This window comes from Dendrobates tinctorius, unplaced genomic scaffold, assembly GCF_039654945.1.
Source record: "Dendrobates tinctorius isolate UK_male_01 unplaced genomic scaffold, ASM3965494v1 ptg000154l, whole genome shotgun sequence".
In the NCBI taxonomy this organism is placed as follows: domain Eukaryota; kingdom Metazoa; phylum Chordata; class Amphibia; order Anura; family Dendrobatidae; genus Dendrobates; species Dendrobates tinctorius.
The window spans coordinates 16,812,992-16,836,170 of NW_027361821.1; the positions used below are offsets into that span (position 1 = coordinate 16,812,992).

The following is a 23,179-nucleotide window of genomic DNA, read 5'->3' on the forward strand; positions in this document are numbered from 1 at the left end:
CTCTCTCAGCTTGATCAATATCATTAGGTTTATCATATAACAACCCCAAGGCTTGAAAAAATGCATCCACATTAGTCAAAACAGGATCTTCAGGTGTCAAAGAAAACGCCCAATCCTGGGGATCGCCGCACAGCAAGGAGATGACAATTTTAACCTGCTGCGCAGAGCTCCCCGATGAGTTAGGCTTCAAGGCAAGAAATCATTTACAATTATTCTTAAAATTCAAAAATTTAGTCCGATCCCCAGAAAACACATCAGGAGCAGGAATCCTTGGTTCAACAGCATGTGAATGAGTGAGATAGGTGGAAATTCCCCGCACTTCAGCAGCGAGCTGCTCCACACGATCAGACAATTGCTTAATCTCCATCAAGGAGAAAAAGAAAAAAAAAGAATCCTCCTACGGCCCCAGAGAAAAAGAGGAGAAAATATACATATAAAAAAAAATTCTGACACTTTTTTTTTTTTTTTTACAACTCTCTCCTGCTTTTGAGTACCCTAGAATCTGTGGTATGGCTGGTGATTCTGTTATTAATGAGTCACCGAGGAGGAAAAAACAAAAAGCAAGCTAAGCCCGGAAAACCGGAGAGGTTGGTAACTAGCGGATTGCAGATCCCTGATCCTATCCACAACAACTAGCAGTAGCCGTGGAGCGTGCCTGCGGTGGTCCTAGATGCCTCGTCACGGCCGGAGAACTAAATAAGCCTAAAGAAAGAAAGGGAAAATCTAAACTGCCCCAGAGCAGACCCCAAAGCAATAGACAGCCCCCAACATGTATTGTCGGTGAAACAAGATGAAAACACAGACACAGGTAGAAAGATAGGCTGAGCAAACAATGGGGCCATCGCTAACTAGAAAGGACAGGAAAGAAAAGCTGCTGTCTGCAATCACGCAAAAAACCCTGCCAAAAAGAATGTCCAACACGTCTGATAGAAAAAGGCTCTGAAGTCGCTAGACTTCAAATTACTATATCAGCACTCAGGTATATTCTGAAGACAGAGCAATAGAGATCAACTGATCAGAGACAAAATGGGGATTCAGCCCAGTTCCAGCCAGGGCTGGCTGAACACAAAAACTAAGTAAACCAGACAAAAACTCATATGAACAATAGCAGAGAAAACTTAGCATTAGGAAGGCAGGAACCAAACTGGAAACCAGAAGCCACAGTCAGGAAAAATCACCAGCAAGAAACTAGGGAGTTGGCTGCCTTAAATCCAATCAGAAACTCCTGATGTCCAATCGCAGTCCTCTTCCTTAGGTGGCCGATCTCTGCCATTTAGATCAGCTTCATTACCTCCCTTCACCAACAGAGGGAGTCCAGATAGAGAACTCACTACTCCTCTGTCAGCACAGCCAGCTCCATAACCCTCACCAGAAGCCAGAGGCAAACCCGAAAATGAGCTCACAACAGTTAAGGATCAGACTGTGCATGCCGATCGCGTCGCTGAAAAGAGGGAGCCGTGTTACAGAACCCCCCAGCACCCCGAATAGGAGATGCATGTATGATAGTTGTAATGTGAGATGTATGCCCTTAATGCAGCAATTGACCGGCTGCCCCCCTGGGCAGAGGTAAACGAGATATCCCACTTCTGACCTCCCCCACCTTTGTAAATCCCACTGCTATTGTAATGTACGTCTGGCGTCTTAATTGGAGCTTGTTATCTACTGGCCCGACACATATTGATTGTCCTGCCCTCTGTATGTATATATATTCTGAGACCGATGAGTAAAATGTTGTCACACTGGAAATACGTGGAGAAGCAGTGAACTTTTATATGTTCCCATGTTACAAAGCCTTTCGAGCCAGCTCCCTTCATTCAGAAGTGAGGAAAAGCAGAGTGAACCTCCTGAAACACGAGGTGGTAATGTAAGAGGTATTACAGCACAGAAGACCCCGTTACACATGTACATCAGGTTAGGCTAGTAAAGAGTAAACCAGATTTATTTGTACTGATTTTACTATGGGGGGGCGCCATTTTGCAGTTCGCCTTGGGCAGCAGAGAGGCTAGGTGCACCCCTGCCCACAATGACACACACAGAGACATGCTGACCCACAATGACACACACAGACACACGCTGACCCACAATGACACACAGACACATGCTGAGCCACAATGACACACACAGACACGCTGACCCACAATGACACACATAGAAACACTAACCCACAATGACATACACAGACACACACTGACCCACAATGACACACACAGACACATGCTGACCTGACACACACAGACACATGCTGACCCACAATGACACACAGGCACATGCTGACCTGACACACAGACACATGCTGACCCTCAATGACACACACAGACTCATGCTGACCCACAATGAGAAAAAAAATACACCTTAATGCGGTGGGGATTGATTTATGGACTTTGGGATTACGGAAGGGGATACAGGAGGCTACAGCAGTGCCGTTGGGTGGGGTCTCGAGCACTTGAGGGGTCAAGGTGCTCTCAGCGTGGCACTGGTGGGTCCTCGAAATTGGTTAAAATTACATTTTGGGGACTCCTTGAATACATGGATCTCCTTCATTGGACGGTGTTGTGGTGGTGGTCTGGTGAGATTGGGTGATACCCAGCGGTGGAACGTCGGATTCACATTAATGGAACATTGGGTGACACCCAGCGACTGAGTGTTGGGGTCACAATACTAGGAGTTTGGGTGATACCCGGTGATGGAATGACGGGATCACATTGGCAGGAGGGCAACGTCTCCCTCGGATTATTAGTGCTTTTGGGTCTCGCGGCCTGAAGTAAGGTTGGAAGGGAAGGGGCAATGCCCTGGAATGATAAACCACCAGAACGGGATTACATTGGCAGGAGGGCAACTTCTCCCTCGGATTATTAGTGCTTCTGGGTCTCGCGGCTTGAAGTAAGGTTGGGAGGGAAGGGGCAATGCCCTGGAATGATAAACTACCAGACCCCTCTTTTTAGCTTTGAGGACCTCACCAAGTGTCTCTTAAGCATCAAAAATATCAATAAATTGGCTGCTGTGGCCATTTTACACCCATGAATGGTTGTGCTGGTCTTTGTTTGAAGGGGGGGGGGCAGGGAATTATCCACAAGGAATCGACCTTACCAGGGTCAAGTATCAGCCGGACATGAAAACAAAGTGATAAGGGTAGGCTGACATGACGATGGGAGGGAGAGACGAGACGGCTGCAGGGAAAAAGGGAAGATGAGCTGACAAGCTATGGTATAGGGGGCTACAAAGGAAATGACATGAGGGAGGTGGGGTTACATGAGGACACAAAGGACAGGGCAAGGGGCAATTTGCTCTCTTTGTCCTCAGACCTGCGAAGGGCAGCAAGAAACCCACCCATGAGGAGAAGTAATTCCGGGTCACAGCGGCGAGGATCAGCAGCATGAAAAAGTCGATACTATATGTATATAATTCCGGGTCACAGCGGCGAGGATCAGCAGCATGAACAAGTCGATGCTATATATATATACATGCAATGTTTTGTTTTACAAAAAAAAAAGAAAGAAAGAGAAATTATAAGTATTGACAGTTACCTCTTAAGCCCAAGGGAAGGGCAATTCGCTAGCCATGGTTCCCTGGAGGTTTCCCCTACAGGGGTTTTTTCCTCTCCTGACGACTTGCGGATGGCTCTGCGTGAGCAGTGGGGTTCTTCCCGGGTGCATTGATATATTATGGTGCTGGTGGGTCCTCGAAGTTGGTTAAAATTACCGTATTTTCCGCTTTGTAAGACGCACTTTTTTTCCCCAAAATTTGGGGGGAAAACAGGGGTGCGTCTTACAAAGCGGACATGCCTTACCTAGGCTGTGATCGGGGGCGTCCGGCGGTTGCTGGCCGCTGCTGCGGGTGTGTCCGGTGCCGCGTTGTGTGCCCGTCGATGCCCGGGGCTCTGCCAACATTGTGCGACAGGCCAGAGCCCCGGCATTTCCTCAGTTCCCTGTGTGCCGGTAAAAAGATGGCCGCCGGCGCGTGCGCAGATGGGATCTCGGGACCCAGTTCTCGAGAGATGAGATTTGAAATCTCATCTCTCGAGAGGTGGGTCCCGAGATCCCATCTGCGCACGCGCCGGCGGCCATTTTCCCTGGGTTCCCTGTGTGCGCGCGGTGGTGCCTGCAAAAAAATGGCCGCCGCGCGTGCGCAGATGGGATCTTGGGACCCAGCTCTCGAGAGATGAGATTTCAGATCTCATCTCTCGAGAACTGGTCCCGAGATCCCATCTGCGCACGCGCCGGCGGCCATTTTTTTTTTACCGGCACTTCAGCGCACATATACAGGGAACCGAGGAAATGCTGGGGCTCTGGATTGTCGAACAATGTCGGCAGAGCCCCGGGCATCGATGGGCACACAACGCCGCACCGGAGCACCCGCAGCACCGGCCTCCAACCGCCGGACAAGTGGAGAAACCTGACACCAGCACAAGACTCTGCAGCAGCAACAGCACACATCGGAGCCCCCCCTCATCCCTGAATGCGGCCTGCAGCATCACTCCACGCCTGCCTCCTCCAGCAGCGAGCCTGGGACCCCTCTACACCGCAGCCACCAACCCCGGTAAGCAATAAGATGCAAGGATTATAAGAGGCACCACCATTTTATTAAAAAATATTTTTTTCTTATTTTTCTCCTCAAAAATTGTGGTGCGTCTTATAATCCGGAGCGTCTTATAAAGCGAAAAATACGGTACATTTTGGGGACTCCTGGAATACATGGATCTCCTTCATTGGACGGTGTTGTGGTGGTGGTCTGGTGAGATTGGGTGATACCCAGCGGTGGAACGTCGGATTCACATTAATGGAACATTGGGTGACGCTCGGCGACTGAGCATCGAGGTCACAATACTAGGAGTTTGGGTGATACCCGGTGATGGAATGACGGGATCACATTGGCAGGAGGGCAACCTCTCCCTCGGATTATTAGTGCTTCTGGGTCTCGCGGCTAGAAGTAAGGTTGGGAGGGAAGGGGCAATGCCCTGGAATGATAAACCACCAGAACGGGATCACATTGGCAGGAGGGCAACATCTCCCTCGGATTATTGGTGCTTCTGGGTCTCGCGGCTAGAAGTAAGGTTGGGAGGGAAGGGGCAATGCCCTGGAATGATAAACCACCAGATCGGGATCACATTGGCAGGAGGGCAACCTCTCCCTCAGATTATTAGTGCTTCTGGGTCTCGCACACACTGGCCCACAATGACACAGACAAACACATAATGACACACACAGACAAACACTGACCCACAATGACACATACAGACACATGTTGACACACAAAGAAACACGCTGACACAGACAAATGCTGACACACACAAGCAGACACTGACATACACTAACAGGCACACACTGACACAGACACGCTGGTTTTCGTGGACTGTCCTTGTTTTCGTGGACTGGCCCTAAATTTACAGATGTTGGCAATGAAGAACAGTACTCCATATGCGATGTACCTGATGCCATCTGCTGGTGGATGAGAGCAAGGATATGATGGAGAGCTGTCTTCCTTCAGCTTTCTGCAGCAGCTGATCTGGACCAGTTGTCTGTAAACTTGCTGGGAGAAATATTGGTTTAGCTGGTGGAAGGAGTTGGGCATTGTGTAATTACTACTTCGTGCCATTATCGAAGGGCTTTATATGTCCACTTATATTGTGATCATGCAATGGGTATCTTGATTTATTACTTATTTTTTATCAAGAATATTTTCTTTAAATATCTGACATCTTTATTAAGGATATCATGGCTAGTTGCAAATATCTACATAAGGCAGCGATAGCCTTAAATTGTTACTAAACTTCATCAAGCTTTTTACAAATCAATATTACAAGTGGACATAAGAAATAATTTCATATATTCTATCTTATCAAGGAAATCTGCTTCTTTCTCCACTTATGAGCCACTTCTTCCATTACCCTTCACCTCCTGGACTCATTCACTCTGAAAAACAGCTCAAGTCCATCTTGGGCAATGCAAAACTGACCGCCATTGCCAGCTCAGTGAAATATCAAGTTACAGTTTTTCTTTAAAAGGAGCATTTTCTCTTACCCAAGTGCTGGATTCACATCTACACTGCTCAGTTTTGTTGTATAATGTCCTACATACTGTCGATGCTTCAGTCTGTGTGCTACCGAGAAAGAAGAGCAAGAATCACTCTGTGTGCGTGTACTGTGCATGGGAGACATTATAGCAGCTCGTCTACACCCACTACCTCAGAGATAACTGAAAATTAGAGATAGAACCTACAGAGGTAAAAACTACAGGATACAAGTCATACTATGGCTAAAAACAATGTTCTTCCTCGTATACACACACACAACAGCTTATTCTGTATTTATTCTGTGTGTTTCAGCACTGGACTGGTACATTTTCCAAGGTTCAAAGATTTTTTGCCTTGAATGAGGAGCCAGTCTGGCGCCGAAACGCGTTGATGTAATAAAAAAATACTTCATTGAGGATTATTCATTTCCGCAATAGCAGTTCAGATTCTGTGATATCTCCACTTAAGGGAATTTCTCTGCTATAGATTATGTATTTATCGAGGGGGCATAATATTTCGTCTTGATGAAATGTAATTTAAAGTTCTGAGCTATCACAGTTACTAGCATTATGACATGCTGAGGAATATGGCGGTCAGACCAACAGCGAAAGCGACAGTTTTAAACAAGGCTCCAATTTGTATGAGTGACAGAATTGATCCATTCTATGGTGGCGGAGTGTTTTAGGAAGTCCTCTGTGATGGGCCTCATTTGTATGCCACCCCCTCGCCTCCTCCACCACTGGCACTGACAATAGGCCTCATTCTTGGGTTGTAAACAAGCGAGCGTTAATGGTGCACGTGTTTGGTTTGTATTTCTGAGAATGACGTGTGGGGAGGAGGCAGGGAGGGAAGGAGGGAGCTGCCTGTTCTAGTGATGTCTCCTCCACTTCCTTCTTGTGATAGAGCAGCACAGGAGCCCAGCTGAAGGAAGCTGATAGCTCTCAGTTTGAAATTCACAGGAACAGGCAGCCACACACTGGATCCTGAGTGTCCTGCAAGGGGGGCAACATGAGCGCAGCAGGGGATGTGGTGTGCACTGGCTGGCTCATCAAGTCACCCCCAGAGAAGAAGCTCAAGAGATATGTGAGTCCTCCTCTGTAATGATAATATCAATATATATAACGCATGCATGCAGTATAATGCGCACAGAGCGGCGACCGTGTACGATGCGCGCTGCTACGGCGACACGTCCATCCCATCCATCACTGCTGCTCTCATCGCTGGTGCCTTCTCCACCATCCTGATCTCTTCGACAGAAGATACATGCTGGGATGCATTTGTCAGATGTCTGACATTTGGCATCCCTACGTACGACGTCATAACCGTCGGACTATGACCTAAGTTTTTGCATTATTTTAAGTTGCCCCAATAACGATTAAATGACAAATTCCGCGCGGATGAATCTGTCGCTTCGTATTGTCGGGATACATAGTCGTGGCATCTTATCTTGTCATCACAAGTGTGTGTGTACATAGGGTAGTAGAGTAGTATTCATGGCCGGCTAGGACGTAAACTAGAGGAGAGGATGTGAGAGAACGTGCACTTTGTCCAGATACCCTCATTTTTCTCACTGGATCAGCCTGTCTTGTTTGTCTGGGAAAATAACAGGGTGTGTGTCTCACAAAGCATAGGAAACTCTATCAATGCTGGCCTGCCAGAGGACATTCCACGCACAAATAACCCAGGGACTTTCTCTTCGGCCAATTAGATGAGAACGATGGATAGTGGCGTTCACTAGTGACAATGCTGACAGTGGAGACGCTGAAATGGGACCAGTTTACCAGCCGATTGGTCATCGGAATTGGGATTGTTGCAAATATTTACAAATAATAATCAGTATTTACAAATAGTATCACACATCGTATTCTGCAGAGATCTATGCCGGTCTTTGACTTTCCCAATTGTGCCCAGTCAGTTACATTGTTACTATCATGCTTTTTAGCTACAATTTTGCGTCATCTGTAGAAATCGTTCCACGTATGCTTAGCTTGTGTCACACTGTGGGTATTGTGCGTTCGGTGGGAAATGTGTGGGGTGGACGGAGATAAAAAAAAGACAAGGCTAAAGAAGAAAATGCAGAGTGCAGCGACATTCTCGTCTTCGTGTTTTCTCAGCAAGTTTTCTTTTCTGCTTAATAACGACTTGTTTGTTTGCTGATGTTAGTAACTTTTGTCACCAGAATTAGGGAACACACTCAGTGTGTGACATCTTGTGTGACAGCACAATCGCCCAGTGACTCACAGCCGTTTGTTTGTCCCATAGACGTGCCGTGTCTGTAAACATGATCCACCCACTAATCTATTTTTATGATATATGTCTATATGATCGTAGTCATAGGAGTCTCATTGTCAGGGATAAATGTCATATTTCTCCTCCTGAACTTTAGGGAGGAGGTTATTTTCTATCTAGCTCCCATTGTCTTCACTTTTTATGGGATATTTATCACAGGTTATAAATAAACTTTTCCATACTTGTATTTGTTGATTATAGTAAAACTATGAGAATCTTTGTTTTCTCATTTAATTTCCATAAGTTCTCAAAGTTTATTTTTGGAGGATGTGTATATTGTGTGTAGTATTTGTTCTCGGGGCATGACGGGATGGAAACATTCTGCCATAATTATAAAGATATTTATACCAAATAAACACGAGAAGCTCACTGCAATGGATGTCATAATAAGCAATATTTCACGCCGGATGTTGTCTGTAGGTACAGAGACAGTAGGGCAGATTTTGTTAGATGTAGCAGTTTTGTGTTTTGGCAGATGTTGTACATTTGTTTTTTCTCAGAGCTAGCTGATCCGTGTTTGTCAGTGAGAGGAGAGCTATGTTTTTCATAGTCCGTCCTGATCACATTTATGGTCTTTAATAAGGGCTCATTTTTTCTGTTCAGAGTGAGGTCTGAGTCTCATCCGATTTTCTCATACATGGAGAAATGAAAAAATGTCTCCACTTTCTCCATTCTGGTAGTGCGTGAAAATCAAACCGCACTCTGATGTCAACTGAGTGGGGTCCAACTTTTTCATGGACCCATAGACTTGCATTGCCAAGTTTGATCCGACTCACGGATTAAAATCAAACATGTCTCCACGATTTTCTGGACTAATCATGGACAAGTGAGTGGCCCCAAACTACAAGTGCCATCTGTGAAAAACACGGATACCACATCTGAATGAGCCCTAAGAAAATGCTTTTGTTTTTTTTTTAAGTTCGTAAGTTCAGTTTCATTGTTTTCTAATGTGTGTCAGAAGGATATCCTCTTGGCATATATTTTAAGTTTATTATTTAATCTCCTAGGCCTCACTTGTTTGAGCTGTTTTTGGCAGAACTGGAAAGACCGAACTTGTGAGACCGTTCCACTGAACCCTTTGTTACATCATGATGTCTTAGGACTGCTGGTGAACCGAAGACATTACCTAATAAGTTACTCTACATCTAGCCGTACACAATAGATGGCTGCTCGCTGAACACTACATACTTATATACATGGATTACCGAAACGTGTATATATCAATGAGGAGTAGCCACCTTCTGACTCCTCTAGCGGAGGACGAAATCCAACATGCCCTTGTTTCTCCACTCTTGGACTGATAATTAGATTATCAGCCCATCTCTCTGGAATCATCAGCTGTGGGGGGGGGGGCTTCAATATGGTATAGGGTTGTAGGATTACAAAAATATGGCTGAATTCTTCCAGAAACAGATTCCTGCCTGTCTACATTTACTTGTGAAGCGCTGTTTCTCTACTAATGGAACCATGTTTTTCTAATTCTGTACAAGCCCTTTAAAAGGAAACCTGTGATTAGAGGGATGATGCCCGAACCACAGGCAACATGAATAAGAGCCTCGCTACGTGACTGCAGTCAGGTAAGTTTTACTTTGAAACTCTGTGGCATTTTAGAGAAAACATTGTTTGAAAAGCCGGCTGAGCACTATAGAAAGAGGCCTGACTAGTCCGGTGAGTTTCCCGTCCGCTTCTCCCCTCCCTCCTCCAGGTCTCTTCTCTATGCACACACATGGAAGAGACCTGTCAATCAACTGGAGCAGGGCGGAAAAAAAGCCAGACTAAGAAGACATCGAACTGGTGGCATCGGACATCAGCAGTGGCCATATTGCAGCTTTAAACCTATTTTTGAGTGTCAACAGGCAGCTGATCACCCAATGAACAAGCGAAACGCTTGTTCATCTGGCGAAATGATCAAGTGCAGTGCATTGTTCTTGGCAGTGCATCAACCTGTGCGCACTGAGCGATCTATTACAGACCTATTACTGATTGCTCAGTGTAAATAGGCTAGTAATCGACTTATTAATCGTATGGTGCCATTAGTTTTTCCCTGTACAGACTCATAGGGCTAATGCAGAAGTCTGTGGGTGGCGGTCAGATCTCGGACCACAATGCAAGGACTGACTACAGTTCTTTTGTCCCGAGTATGACACTTTAATATATTTCTATGAGGCCGTCACACTCGGGTCGGGAGACTGAATGAAAAACAATAAGAAAAAGAATTATGCCAAAAAGTATGTTTGGTATACTTCTTTATTTTGTTGGTTCTCCGTATACCGTTGTTATGCTACAGGTTGATTATAGGGAGGTGCCCACTTGGCTTATTTGTGCGCCAGGGACGAGAGAACCGCAGCCAGTCTGTGAATTAGCAGTCCGTGCAGCATGACCCCTAAAAGTCTCAAAGTCAGGCTAGGGCTGAGTTTTTGAGGACACATCCTATTGTCTACTACTTTTTATTTGCAGTTTTACAAAGGACTGCAGGTGTATTAAATGCAAAGTCCTAACTGCATAGTAATTTGCCATAATCATCATGATTTCACCAATTTGTGATATTACATAGGACTGCAGGTAAACCAATTGCATAATATTTTGCGGCATGAGCTGCTGCTTTTGTGTGCACTGGTCATAGGGAATTGCAGACGCCACGCGCAGGATTTGCTGCAATTGTCCTAATACACGGTGTCATATTGTGTGTCTGGTGTCCAGCCGCAATTGGAAACCACTTATATTGACCAGAACTATGGTATCATTCCTCGCTGGGAGGTGCTGTGCCAAGCATCATGGCATGCCATGTACAGAAACAAAAGAATGACCACACAGCAGCAGTTTTGTATTGTTCCTAATTGCTCACATCATTTGGAAAGCACCATGGCAGTGAGTGACTTTCAGTTCCCTTTATATGTTCTCCTTTATAAATGATATTTTGGAGAAACAAGACATTCTTTTTATGGAACGACCATGCTTTTCCGTAAAGGCTTTCCATGGAAAGAGATGACAGAACATGTTAATTATTCATCTTTACAGTTGATGCATATTGGTTTCAATGAGGCAGATGCTGTTCCTGTCTTAGATCTATCTCGTGATTTTTAGATTGAAATTATTACATTAATATTTAGAGCTCCGCTGTTATGAGATAGCGGTGATGCTCTAAATAAGGGCTGACCACGGAGGGTTAAATACAGCACTCGCCCTACAGCCCCACCAAACCCAAGGGCAGGAGTGCTGTCCATCAGCGGCTGTCAGTGCTGCTCCTCCAGTCATTCCTGCAGACAGGGCTGGAGATAATGACATTTCGAATTGACAGTCATGTTGAGGCTGGTAAACACGACTGACCTTGTCCTCTACATCTAAAAAGACTGGTTATTACCAAATGAACCGGCTCCACTCTGTGATCACAGGCGCCCATGCACTTCACTTCTAAAGTTTGCTGTGAAAATGAGCAGAAGGGGCGGGGTGGAACTGTTTATTTACGCCATACATTCTTTATTTACAAACATCACAACTGTAATAAACATATAAGTAAATATAGTAACAATGTATCATGTAAACTATAGCTCATCACAATAGGGCTATGTTCTCACTATGAGCTTTTGGTGAGGTTTTGATGTTGCAGAATTTCTGCAACTATTAAATGAGGTGACGCGTATTTTCATTGTATTTCTCATTGCATTTTTATATTATTGCGTTTTTGACTCTGAGAAATGCAATAGAGGTAGACGAGTGAAGCAACGTTTCGGCCCAAAGGGGCGTTTTTCAAGCCAGAAATGCTACAAAAAATATAGCCAATTGTATTTCACCATGTGATTTTTTTAAGGCTGGAATAATAGAATAAAGGTTATGTTTTATGCCCACTTTCTCTGGTGCCTCAGAATCTTGGATTTTTTTAAACTTTAGTGTCAAGTGAGGATTACATGAGTTTTTTATGTATTTCCGCAACGGAAATGCACTATAACACATGTACGTTTTTTTACCGGCGGATTTTTCACATCTAATGCAAGTCTATGGAGAAATCTGCACACAAAACAGCATACCGTATATATCAGGAGGAATTCCCGATGCATATCTACAACGGATGTCACTATATACTGTGGCGTCTATTACCCTAAATCTCCAGATTCACTAATAATAAATAAATTGCACAGCATAGGTGTCTTTCTGGGTGCCACTATACAGAATAGCACAGCATAGGTGTCTTTCTGGGTGCCACTATACAGAATAGCACAGCAGAGTTGTCTTTCTGGGTGCCACTATACAGAATAGCACAGCATAGTTGTCTTTCTGGGTGCCACTATACAGAATAGCACAGCATAGTTGTCTTTCTGGGTGCCACTATACAGAATAGCACAGCAGAGTTGTCTATCTGGGTGCCACTATACAGAATAACACAGCAGAGTTGTCTTTCTGGGTGCCACTATACAGAATAGCACAGCATAGTTGTCTTTCTGGGTGCCACTATACAGAATAGCACAGCATAGTTGTCTTTCTGGGTGCCACTATACAGAATACCACAGCATACTTGTCTTTCTGGGTGCCACTATACAGAATAGCACAGCATACTTGTCTTTCTGGGTGTCACTATACAGAATAGCACAGCAGAGTTGTCTTTCTGGGTGCCACTTTACAGAATAGCACAGCATAGTTGTCTTTCTGGGTGCCACTATACAGAATAGCACAGCATAGGTGTCTTTCTTGGTGCCACTATACAGAATAGCACAGCATAGTTGTCTTTCTGGGTGCCACTATACAGAATAGCACAGCAGAGTTGTCTTTCTGGGTGCCACTATACAGAATAGCACAGCATAGTTGTCTTTCTGGGTGCCACTATACAGAATAGCACAGCATAGTTGTCTTTCTGGGTGCCACTATACAGAATAGCACAGCAGAGTTGTCTTTCTGGGTGCCACTATACAGAATAGCACAGCAGAGTTGTCTTTCTGGGTGCCACTATACAGAATAGCACAGCAGATTTGTCTTTCTGGGTGCCACTATACAGAATAGCACAGCAGATTTGTCTTTCTGGGTGTCACTATACAGAATAGCACAGCAGAGTTGTCTTTCTGGGTGCCACTATACAGAATAGCACAGCAGAGTTGTCTTTCTGGGTGCCACTATACAGAATAGCACAGCATACTTGTCTTTCTGGGTGCCACTATACAGAATAGCACAGCAGAGTTGTCTTTCTGGGTGCCACTATACAGAATAGCACAGCAGAGTTGTCTTTCTGGGTGCCACTATACAGAATAGCACAGCATAGTTGTCTTTCTGGGTCCCACTATACCGAATAGCACAGCATAGTTGTCTTTCTGGGTGCCACTATACCGAATAGCACAGCATAGTTGTCTTTCTGGGTCCCACTATACAGAATAGCACAGCATAGTTGTCTTTCTGGGTCCCACTATACAGAATAGCACAGCATAGTTGTCTTTCTGGGTCCCACTATACAGAATAGCACAGCAGAGTTGTCTTTCTGAGTGCCACTATACAGAATAGCACAGCATAGGTGTATTTCTGGGTATCACTATACAGAATAGCATAGCATAGGTGTCTTTCTGGGTGCCACTATACAGAATAGCACAGCATAGGTGTCTTTCTGGGTCCCACTATATAGAATAGCACAGCATACTTGTCTTTCTGGGTGCCACTATACAGAATAGCACAGCAGAGTTGTCTTTCTGGGAGCCACTATACAGAATAGCACAGCAGAGTTGTCTTTCTGGGTGCCACTATACAGAATAGCACAGCATAGGTGTCTTTCTGGGTGTCACTATACAGAATAGCACAGCATAGGTGTCTTTCTGGGTGCCACTATACAGAATAGCACAGCAGAGTTTTCTTTCTGGGTGCCACTATACAGAATAGCACAGCATAGTTGTCTTTCTGGGTGCCACTATACAGAATAGCACAGCAGAGTTGTCTTTCTGGGTGTCACTATACAGAATAGCACAGCATAGTTGTCTTTCTGGGTGTCACTATACAGAATAGCACAGCATAGTTGTCTTTCTGGGTGCCACTATACAGGATAGCACAGCATAGGTGTCTTTCTGGGTGCCACTATACAGAATAGCACAGCAGAGTTGTCTTTCTGGGTGCCACTATACAGAATAGCACAGCAGAGTTGTCTTTCTGGGAGCCACTATACAGAATAGCACAGCAGAGTTGTCTTTCTGGGTGCCACTATACAGAATAGCACAGCATACTTGTCTTTCTGGGTGCCACTATACAGAATAGCACAGCATAGGTGTCTTTCTGGGTGTCACTATGCAGAATAGCACAGCATAGGTGTCTTTCTGGGTGCCACTATACTGAATAGCACAGCAGAGTTTTCTTTCTGGGTGCCACTATACAGAATAGCACAGCATAGTTGTCTTTCTGGGTGCCACTATACAGAATAGCACAGCATAGGTGTCTTTCTGGGTGCCACTATACAGAATAGCACAGCAGAGTTGTCTTTCTGGGTGTCACTATACAGAATAGCACAGCATAGTTGTCTTTCTGGGTGCCACTATACAGGATAGCACAGCATAGGTGTCTTTCTGGGTGCCACTATACAGAATAGCACAGCATAGTTGTCTTTCTGGGTGCCACTATACAGAATAGCACAGCATAGTTGTCTTTCTGGGTGCCACTATACAGAATAACACAGCAGAGTTGTCTTTCTGGGTGCCACTATACAGAATAGCACAGCAGAGTTGTCTTTTTGGGTGCCACTATACAGAATAGCACAGCATAGTTGTCTTTCTGGGTGTCACTATACAGAATAGCACAGCAGAGTTGTATTTCTGGGTGCCAATATACAGAATAGCACAGCATAGTTATCTTTCTGGGTGCCACTATACAGAATACCACAGCATACTTGTCTTTCTGGGTGCCACTATACAGAATAGCACAGCAGAGTTGTCTTTCTGGGTGCCACTATACAGAATAGCACAGCAGAGTTGTCTTTCTGGGTGCCACTATACAGAATAGCACAGCAGAGTTGTCTTTCTGGGTGCCACTATACAGAATAGCACAGCAGAGTTGTCTTTCTGGGTGCCACTATACAGAATAGCACAGCATAGTTGTCTTTCTGGGTGCCACTATACAGAATAGCACAGCATACTTGTCTTTCTGGGTGCCACTATACAGAATAGCACAGCAGAGTTGCCTTTCTGGGTGCCACTAAACAGAATAGCACAGCAGAGTTGTCTTTCTGGGTGCCACTATACAGAATAGCACAGCAGAGTTGTCTTTCTGGGTGTCACTATACAGAATAGCACAGCAGAGTTGTCTTTCTGGGTGCCACTATACAGAATAGCACAGCATACTTGTCTTTCTGGGTGTCACTATACAGAATAGCACAGCAGAGTTGTCTTTCTGGGTGCCACTTACAGAATAGCACAGCATAGTTGTCTTTCTAGGTGCCACTATGCAGAATAGCACAGCATAGGTGTCTTTCTGGGTGCCACTATACAGAATAGCACAGCATAGTTGTCTTTCTGGGTGCCACTATACAGAATAGCACAGCAGAGTTGTCTTTTTGGGTGCCACTATACAGAATAGCACAGCATAGTTGTCTTTCTGGGTGCCACTATACAGAATAGCACAGCATACTTGTCTTTCTTGGTGCCACTATACAGAATAGCACAGCAGAGTTGTCTTTCTGGGTGCCACTATACAGAATAGCACAGCAGAGTTGTCTTTCTGGGTGCCACTATACAGAATAGCACAGCAGATTTGTCTTTCTGGGTGCCACTATACAGAATAGCACAGCAGAGTTGTCTTTCTGGGTGCCACTATACAGAATAGCACAGCAGAGTTGTCTTTCTGGGTGCCACTATACAGAATAGCACAGCAGAGTTGTCTTTCTGGGTGCCACTATACAGAATAGCACAGCAGATTTGTCTTTCTGGGTGCCACTATACAGAATAGCACAGCAGATTTGTCTTTCTGGGTGCCACTATACAGAATAGCACAGCATAGTTGTCTTTCTGGGTGCCACTATACAGAATAGCACAGCATAGTTGTCTTTCTGGGTCCCACTATACAGAATAGCACAGCAGAGTTGTCTTTCTGAGTGCCACTATACAGAATAGCACAGCAGAGTTGTCTTTCTGGGTGCCACTATACAGAATAGCACAGCATAGATGTCTTTCTGGGTCCCACTATACAGAATAGCACAGCAGAGTTGTCTTTCTGAGTGCCACTATACAGAATAGCACAGCAGAGTTGTCTTTCTGGGTGCCACTATACAGAATAGTATAGCATACTTGTCTTTCTGGGTGCCACTATACAGAATAGCACAGCATAGGTGTATTTCTGGGCATCACTATACAGAATAGCATAGCATAGGTGTCTTTCTGGGTGCCACTATACAGAATAGCACAGCATAGGTGTCTTTCTGGGTCCCACTATACAGAATAGCACAGCATACTTGTCTTTCTGGGTGCCACTATACAGAATAGCACAGCAGAGTTGTCTTTCTGGGAGCCACTATACAGAATAGCACAGCAGAGTTGTCTTTCTGGGTGCCACTATACAGAATAGCACAGCATAGGTGTCTTTCTGGGTGTCACTATACAGAATAGCACAGCATAGGTGTCTTTCTGGGTGCCACTATACAGAATAGCACAGCAGAGTTTTCTTTCTGGGTGCCACTATACAGAATAGCACAGCAGAGTTGTCTTTCTGGGTGCCACTATACAGAATAGTATAGCATACTTGTCTTTCTGGGTGCCACTATACAGAATAGCACAGCATAGGTGTATTTCTGGGCATCACTATACAGAATAGCATAGCATAGGTGTCTTTCTGGGTGCCACTATACAGAATAGCACAGCATAGGTGTCTTTCTGGGTCCCACTATACAGAATAGCACAGCATACTTGTCTTTCTGGGTGCCACTATACAGAATAGCACAGCAGAGTTGTCTTTCTGGGAGCCACTATACAGAATAGCACAGCATACTTGTCTTTCTGGGTGCCACTATACAGAATAGCACAGCATAGGTGTCTTTCTGGGTGTCACTATACAGAATAGCACAGCATAGGTGTCTTTCTGGGTGCCACTATACAGAATAGCACAGCAGAGTTTTCTTTCTGGGTGCCACTATACAGAATAGCACAGCAGAGTTGTCTTTCTGGGTGCCACTATACAGAATAGCATAGCAGAGTTGTCTTTCTGGGTGCCACTATACAGAATAGCACAGCATAGTTGTCTTTCTGGGTGCCACTATACAGAATAGCACAGCATAGTTGTCTTCCTGGGTGCCACTATACAGAATAGCACAGCAGAGTTGTCTTTCTGGGTGCCACTATACAGAATAGCACAGCATAGGTGTCTTTCTGGGTGTCACTATACAGAATAGCACAGCATAGGTGTCTTTCTGGGTGCCACTATACAGAATAGCACAGCAGAGTTTTCTTTCTGGGTGCCACTATACAGAATAGCACAGCAGAGTTGTCTTTCTGTGTGCCACTATACAGAATAGCATAGCAGAGTTGTCTTTCTGGGTGCCACTATACAGAATAGCACAGCATAGTTGTCTTTCTGGGTGCCACTATACAGAATAGCATAGCATAGGTGTCTTTCTGGGTGCCACTATACAGAATAGCACAGCATAGGTGTCTTTCTGGGTCCCACTATACAGAATAGCACAGCATAGGTGTCTTTCTGGGTGCCACTATACAGAATAGCACAGCAGAGTTGTCTTTCTGGGAGCCACTATGCAGAATAGCACAGCAGAGTTGTCTTTCTGGGTGCCACTATACAGAATAGCACAGCATACTTGTCTTTCTGGGTGCCACTATACAGAATAGCACAGCATAGGTGTCTTTCTGGGTGTCACTATACAGAATAGCACAGCAGAGTTGTCTTTCTGGGTGCCACTATACAGAATAGCACAGCATACTTGTCTTTCTGGGTGCCACTATACAGAATAGCACAGCATAGGTGTCTTTCTGGGTGCCACTATACAGAATAGCACAGCAGAGTTTTCTTTCTGGGTGCCACTATACAGAATAGCACAGCAGAGTTGTCTTTCTGGGTTCCACTATACAGAATAGCATAGCAGAGTTGTCTTTCTGGGTGCCACTATACAGAATAGCACAGCATAGGTGTCTTTCTGGGTGTCACTATACAGAATAGCACAGCATAGGTGTCTTTCTGGGTGCCACTATACAGAATAGCACAGCAGAGTTTTCTTTCTGGGTGCCACTATACAGAATAGCACAGCAGAGTTGTCTTTCTGGGTGCCACTATACAGAATAGCATAGCAGAGTTGTCTTTCTGGGTGCCACTATACAGAATAGCACAGCATAGTTGTCTTTCTGGGTGCCACTATACAGAATAGCACAGCATAGTTGTCTTTCTGGGTGCCACTATACAGAATAGCACAGCATAGGTGTCTTTCTGGGTGTCACTATACAGAATAGCACAGCATAGGTGTCTTTCTGGGTGCCACTATACAGAATAGCACAGCAGAGTTGTCTTTCTGGGTGCCACTATACAGAATAGCACAGCAGAGTTGTCTTTCTGTGTGCCACTATACAGAATAGCATAGCAGAGTTGTCTTTCTGGGTGCCACTATACAGAATAGCACAGCATAGTTGTCTTTCTGGGTGCCACTATACAGAATAGCACAGCAGAGTTGTCTTTTTGGGTGCCACTATACAGAATAGCACAGCATAGTTGTCTTTCTGGGTGCCACTATACAGAATAGCACAGCATACTTGTCTTTCTGGGTGCCACTATACAGAATAGCACAGCAGAGTTGTCTTTCTGGGTGCCACTATACAGAATAGCACAGCAGAGTTGTCTTTCTGGGTGCCACTATACAGAATAGCACAGCAGATTTGTCTTTCTGGGTGCCACTATACAGAATAGCACAGCAGATTTGTCTTTCTGGGTGTCACTATACAGAATAGCACAGCATAGTTGTCTTTCTGGGTGCCACTATACAGAATAGCACAGCATAGTTGTCTTTCTGGGTGCCACTATACAGAATAGCACAGCATAGTTGTCTTTCTGGGTCCCACTATACAGAATAGCACAGCAGAGTTGTCTTTCTGAGTGCCACTATACAGAATAGCACAGCAGAGTTGTCTTTCTGGGTGCCACTATACAGAATAGCACAGCATAGATGTCTTTCTGGGTCCCACTATACAGAATAGCACAGCAGAGTTGTCTTTCTGAGTGCCACTATACAGAATAGCACAGCAGAGTTGTCTTTCTGGGTGCCACTATACAGAATAGTATAGCATACTTGTCTTTCTGGGTGCCACTATACAGAATAGCACAGCATAGGTGTATTTCTGGGCATCACTATACAGAATAGCATAGCATAGGTGTCTTTCTGGGTGCCACTATACAGAATAGCACAGCATAGGTGTCTTTCTGGGTCCCACTATACAGAATAGCACAGCATACTTGTCTTTCTGGGTGCCACTATACAGAATAGCACAGCAGAGTTGTCTTTCTGGGAGCCACTATACAGAATAGCACAGCAGAGTTGTCTTTCTGGGTGCCACTATACAGAATAGCACAGCATAGGTGTCTTTCTGGGTGTCACTATACAGAATAGCACAGCATAGGTGTCTTTCTGGGTGCCACTATACAGAATAGCACAGCAGAGTTTTCTTTCTGGGTGCCACTATACAGAATAGCACAGCAGAGTTGTCTTTCTGGGTGCCACTATACAGAATAGTATAGCATACTTGTCTTTCTGGGTGCCACTATACAGAATAGCACAGCATAGGTGTATTTCTGGGCATCACTATACAGAATAGCATAGCATAGGTGTCTTTCTGGGTGCCACTATACAGAATAGCACAGCAGAGTTGTCTTTCTGGGAGCCACTATACAGAATAGCACAGCATACTTGTCTTTCTGGGTGCCACTATACAGAATAGCACAGCATAGGTGTCTTTCTGGGTGTCACTATACAGAATAGCACAGCATAGGTGTCTTTCTGGGTGCCACTATACAGAATAGCACAGCAGAGTTTTCTTTCTGGGTGCCACTATACAGAATAGCACAGCAGAGTTGTCTTTTTGGGTGCCACTATACAGAATAGCATAGCAGAGTTGTCTTTCTGGGTGCCACTATACAGAATAGCACAGCATAGTTGTCTTTCTGGGTGCCACTATACAGAATAGCACAGCATAGTTGTCTTCCTGGGTGCCACTATACAGAATAGCACAGCAGAGTTGTCTTTCTGGGTGCCACTATACAGAATAGCACAGCATAGTTGTCTTTCTGGGTGCTACTATACAGAATAGCACAGCATAGGTGTCTTTCTGGGTGTCACTATACAGAATAGCACAGCATAGGTGTATTTCTGGGTGCCACTATACAGAATAGCACAGCAGAGTTTTCTTTCTGGGTGCCACTATACAGAATAGCACAGCAGAGTTGTCTTTCTGTGTGCCACTATACAGAATAGCATAGCAGAGTTGTCTTTCTGGGTGCCACTATACAGAATAGCACAGCATAGTTGTCTTTCTGGGTGCCACTATACAGAATAGCATAGCATAGGTGTCTTTCTGGGTTCCACTATACAGAATAGCACAGCATAGGTGTCTTTCTGGGTCCCACTATACAGAATAGCACAGCATAGGTGTCTTTCTGGGTGCCACTATACAGAATAGCACAGCAGAGTTGTCTTTCTGGGAGCCACTATACAGAATAGCACAGCAGAGTTGTCTTTCTGGGTGCCACTATACAGAATAGCACAGCATACTTGTCTTTCTGGGTGCCACTATACAGAATAGCACAGCATAGGTGTCTTTCTGGGTGTCACTATACAGAATAGCACAGCAGAGTTGTCTTTCTGGGTGCCACTATATTGAATAGCACAGCATACTTGTCTTTCTGGGTGCCACTATACAGAATAGCACAGCATAGGTGTCTTTCTGGGTGTCACTATACAGAATAGCACAGCATAGGTGTCTTTCTGGGTGCCACTATACAGAATAGCACAGCAGAGTTTTCTTTCTGGGTGCCACTATACAGAATAGCACAGCAGAGTTGTCTTTCTGGGTGCCACTATACAGAATAGCATAGCAGAGTTGTCTTTCTGGGTGCCACTATACAGAATAGCACAGCATAGTTGTCTTTCTGGGTGCCACTATACAGAATAGCACAGCATAGTTGTCTTTCTGGGTGCCACTATACAGAATAGCACAGCATAGGTGTCTTTCTGGGTGTCACTATACAGAATAGCACAGCATAGGTGTCTTTCTGGGTGCCACTATACAGAATAGCACAGCAGAGTTGTCTTTCTGGGTGCCACTATACAGAATAGCACAGCAGAGTTGTCTTTCTGTGTGCCACTATACAGAATAGCATAGCAGAGTTGTCTTTCTGGGTGCCACTATACAGAATAGCACAGCATAGTTGTCTTTCTGGGTGCCACTATACAGAATAGCATAGCAGAGTTGTCTTTCTGGGTGCCACTATACAGAATAGCACAGCAGAGTTGTCTTTCTGGGTGCCACTATACCGAATAGCACAGCAGAGTTGTCTTTCTGGGTGCCACTATACAGAATAGCATAGCAGAGTTGTCTTTCTGGGTGCCACTATACAGAATAGCACAGCATACTTGTCTTTCTGGGTGCCACTATACAGAATAGCACAGCAGAGTTGTCTTTCTGGGTGCCACTATACAGAATAGCACAGCAGAGTTTTCTTTCTGGGTGCCACTATACAGAATAGCACAGCATAGTTGTCTTTCTGGGTCCCACTATACAGAATAGCACAGCATAGTTGTCTTTCTGGGTGCCACTATACCGAATAGCACAGCATAGTTGTCTTTCTGGGTCCCACTATACAGAATAGCACAGCATAGTTGTCTTTCTGGGTGCCACTATACAGAATAGCACAGCAGAGTTGTCTTTCTGGGTGCCACTATACAGAATAGCACAGCAGAGTTGTCTTTCTGGGAGCCACTATACAGAATAGCACAGCAGAGTTGTCTTTCTGAGTGCCACTATACAGAATAGCACAGCAGAGTTGTCTTTCTGGGTGCCACAATACAGAATAGCACAGTATACTTGTCTTTCTGGGTGCCACTATACAGAATAGCACAGCATAGGTGTATTTCTGGGTATCACTATACAGAATAGCATAGCATAGGTGTCTTTCTGGGTGCCACTATACAGAATAGCACAGCATAGGTGTCTTTCTGGGTCCCACTATATAGAATAGCACAGCATACTTGTCTTTCTGGGTGCCACTATACAGAATAGCACAGCAGAGTTGTCTTTCTGGGAGCCACTATACAGAATAGCACAGCAGAGTTGTCTTTCTGGGTGCCACTATACAGAGTAGCACAGCATACTTGTCTTTCTGGGTGCCACTATACAGAATAGCACAGCATAGGTGTCTTTCTGGGTGTCACTATACAGAATAGCACAGCATAGGTGTCTTTCTGGGTGCCACTATACAGAATAGCACAGCAGAGTTTTCTTTCTGGGTGCCACTATACAGAATAGCACAGCATAGTTGTCTTTCTGGGTGCCACTATACAGAATAGCACAGCATAGGTGTCTTTCTGGGTGCCACTATACAGAATAGCACAGCAGAGTTGTCTTTCTGGGTGTCACTATACAGAATAGCACAGCATAGTTGTCTTTCTGGGTGCCACTATACAGGATAGCACAGCATAGGTGTCTTTCTGGGTGCCACTATACAGAATAGCACAGCATACTTGTCTTTCTGGGTGCCACTATACAGAATAGCACAGCAGAGTTGTCTTTCTGGGAGCCACTATACAGAATAGCACAGCAGAGTTGTCTTTCTGGGTGCCACTATACAGAATAGCACAGCATACTTGTCTTTCTGGGTGCCACTATACAGAATAGCACAGCATAGGTGTCTTTCTGAGTGTCACTATGCAGAATAGCACAGCATA

General features: G+C 44.9%; 1 protein-coding gene across 1 annotated transcript in view; it reads left to right on the forward strand.

Annotated features, from left to right (window-relative positions):
- Positions 1–6,867: 6,867 nt before the first annotated feature.
- GAB3 (GRB2 associated binding protein 3) overlaps positions 6,868–23,179 on the forward strand; it is a 192,897-nt gene continuing 176,585 nt past the window's right edge. Inside the window, exon 1 of the mRNA XM_073547624.1 lies at positions 6,868–7,092. Coding sequence (XP_073403725.1) covers positions 7,018–7,092 — 75 coding nt within the window. The 5' untranslated portion in view covers positions 6,868–7,017. The remainder of the gene's footprint in view (positions 7,093–23,179) is intronic.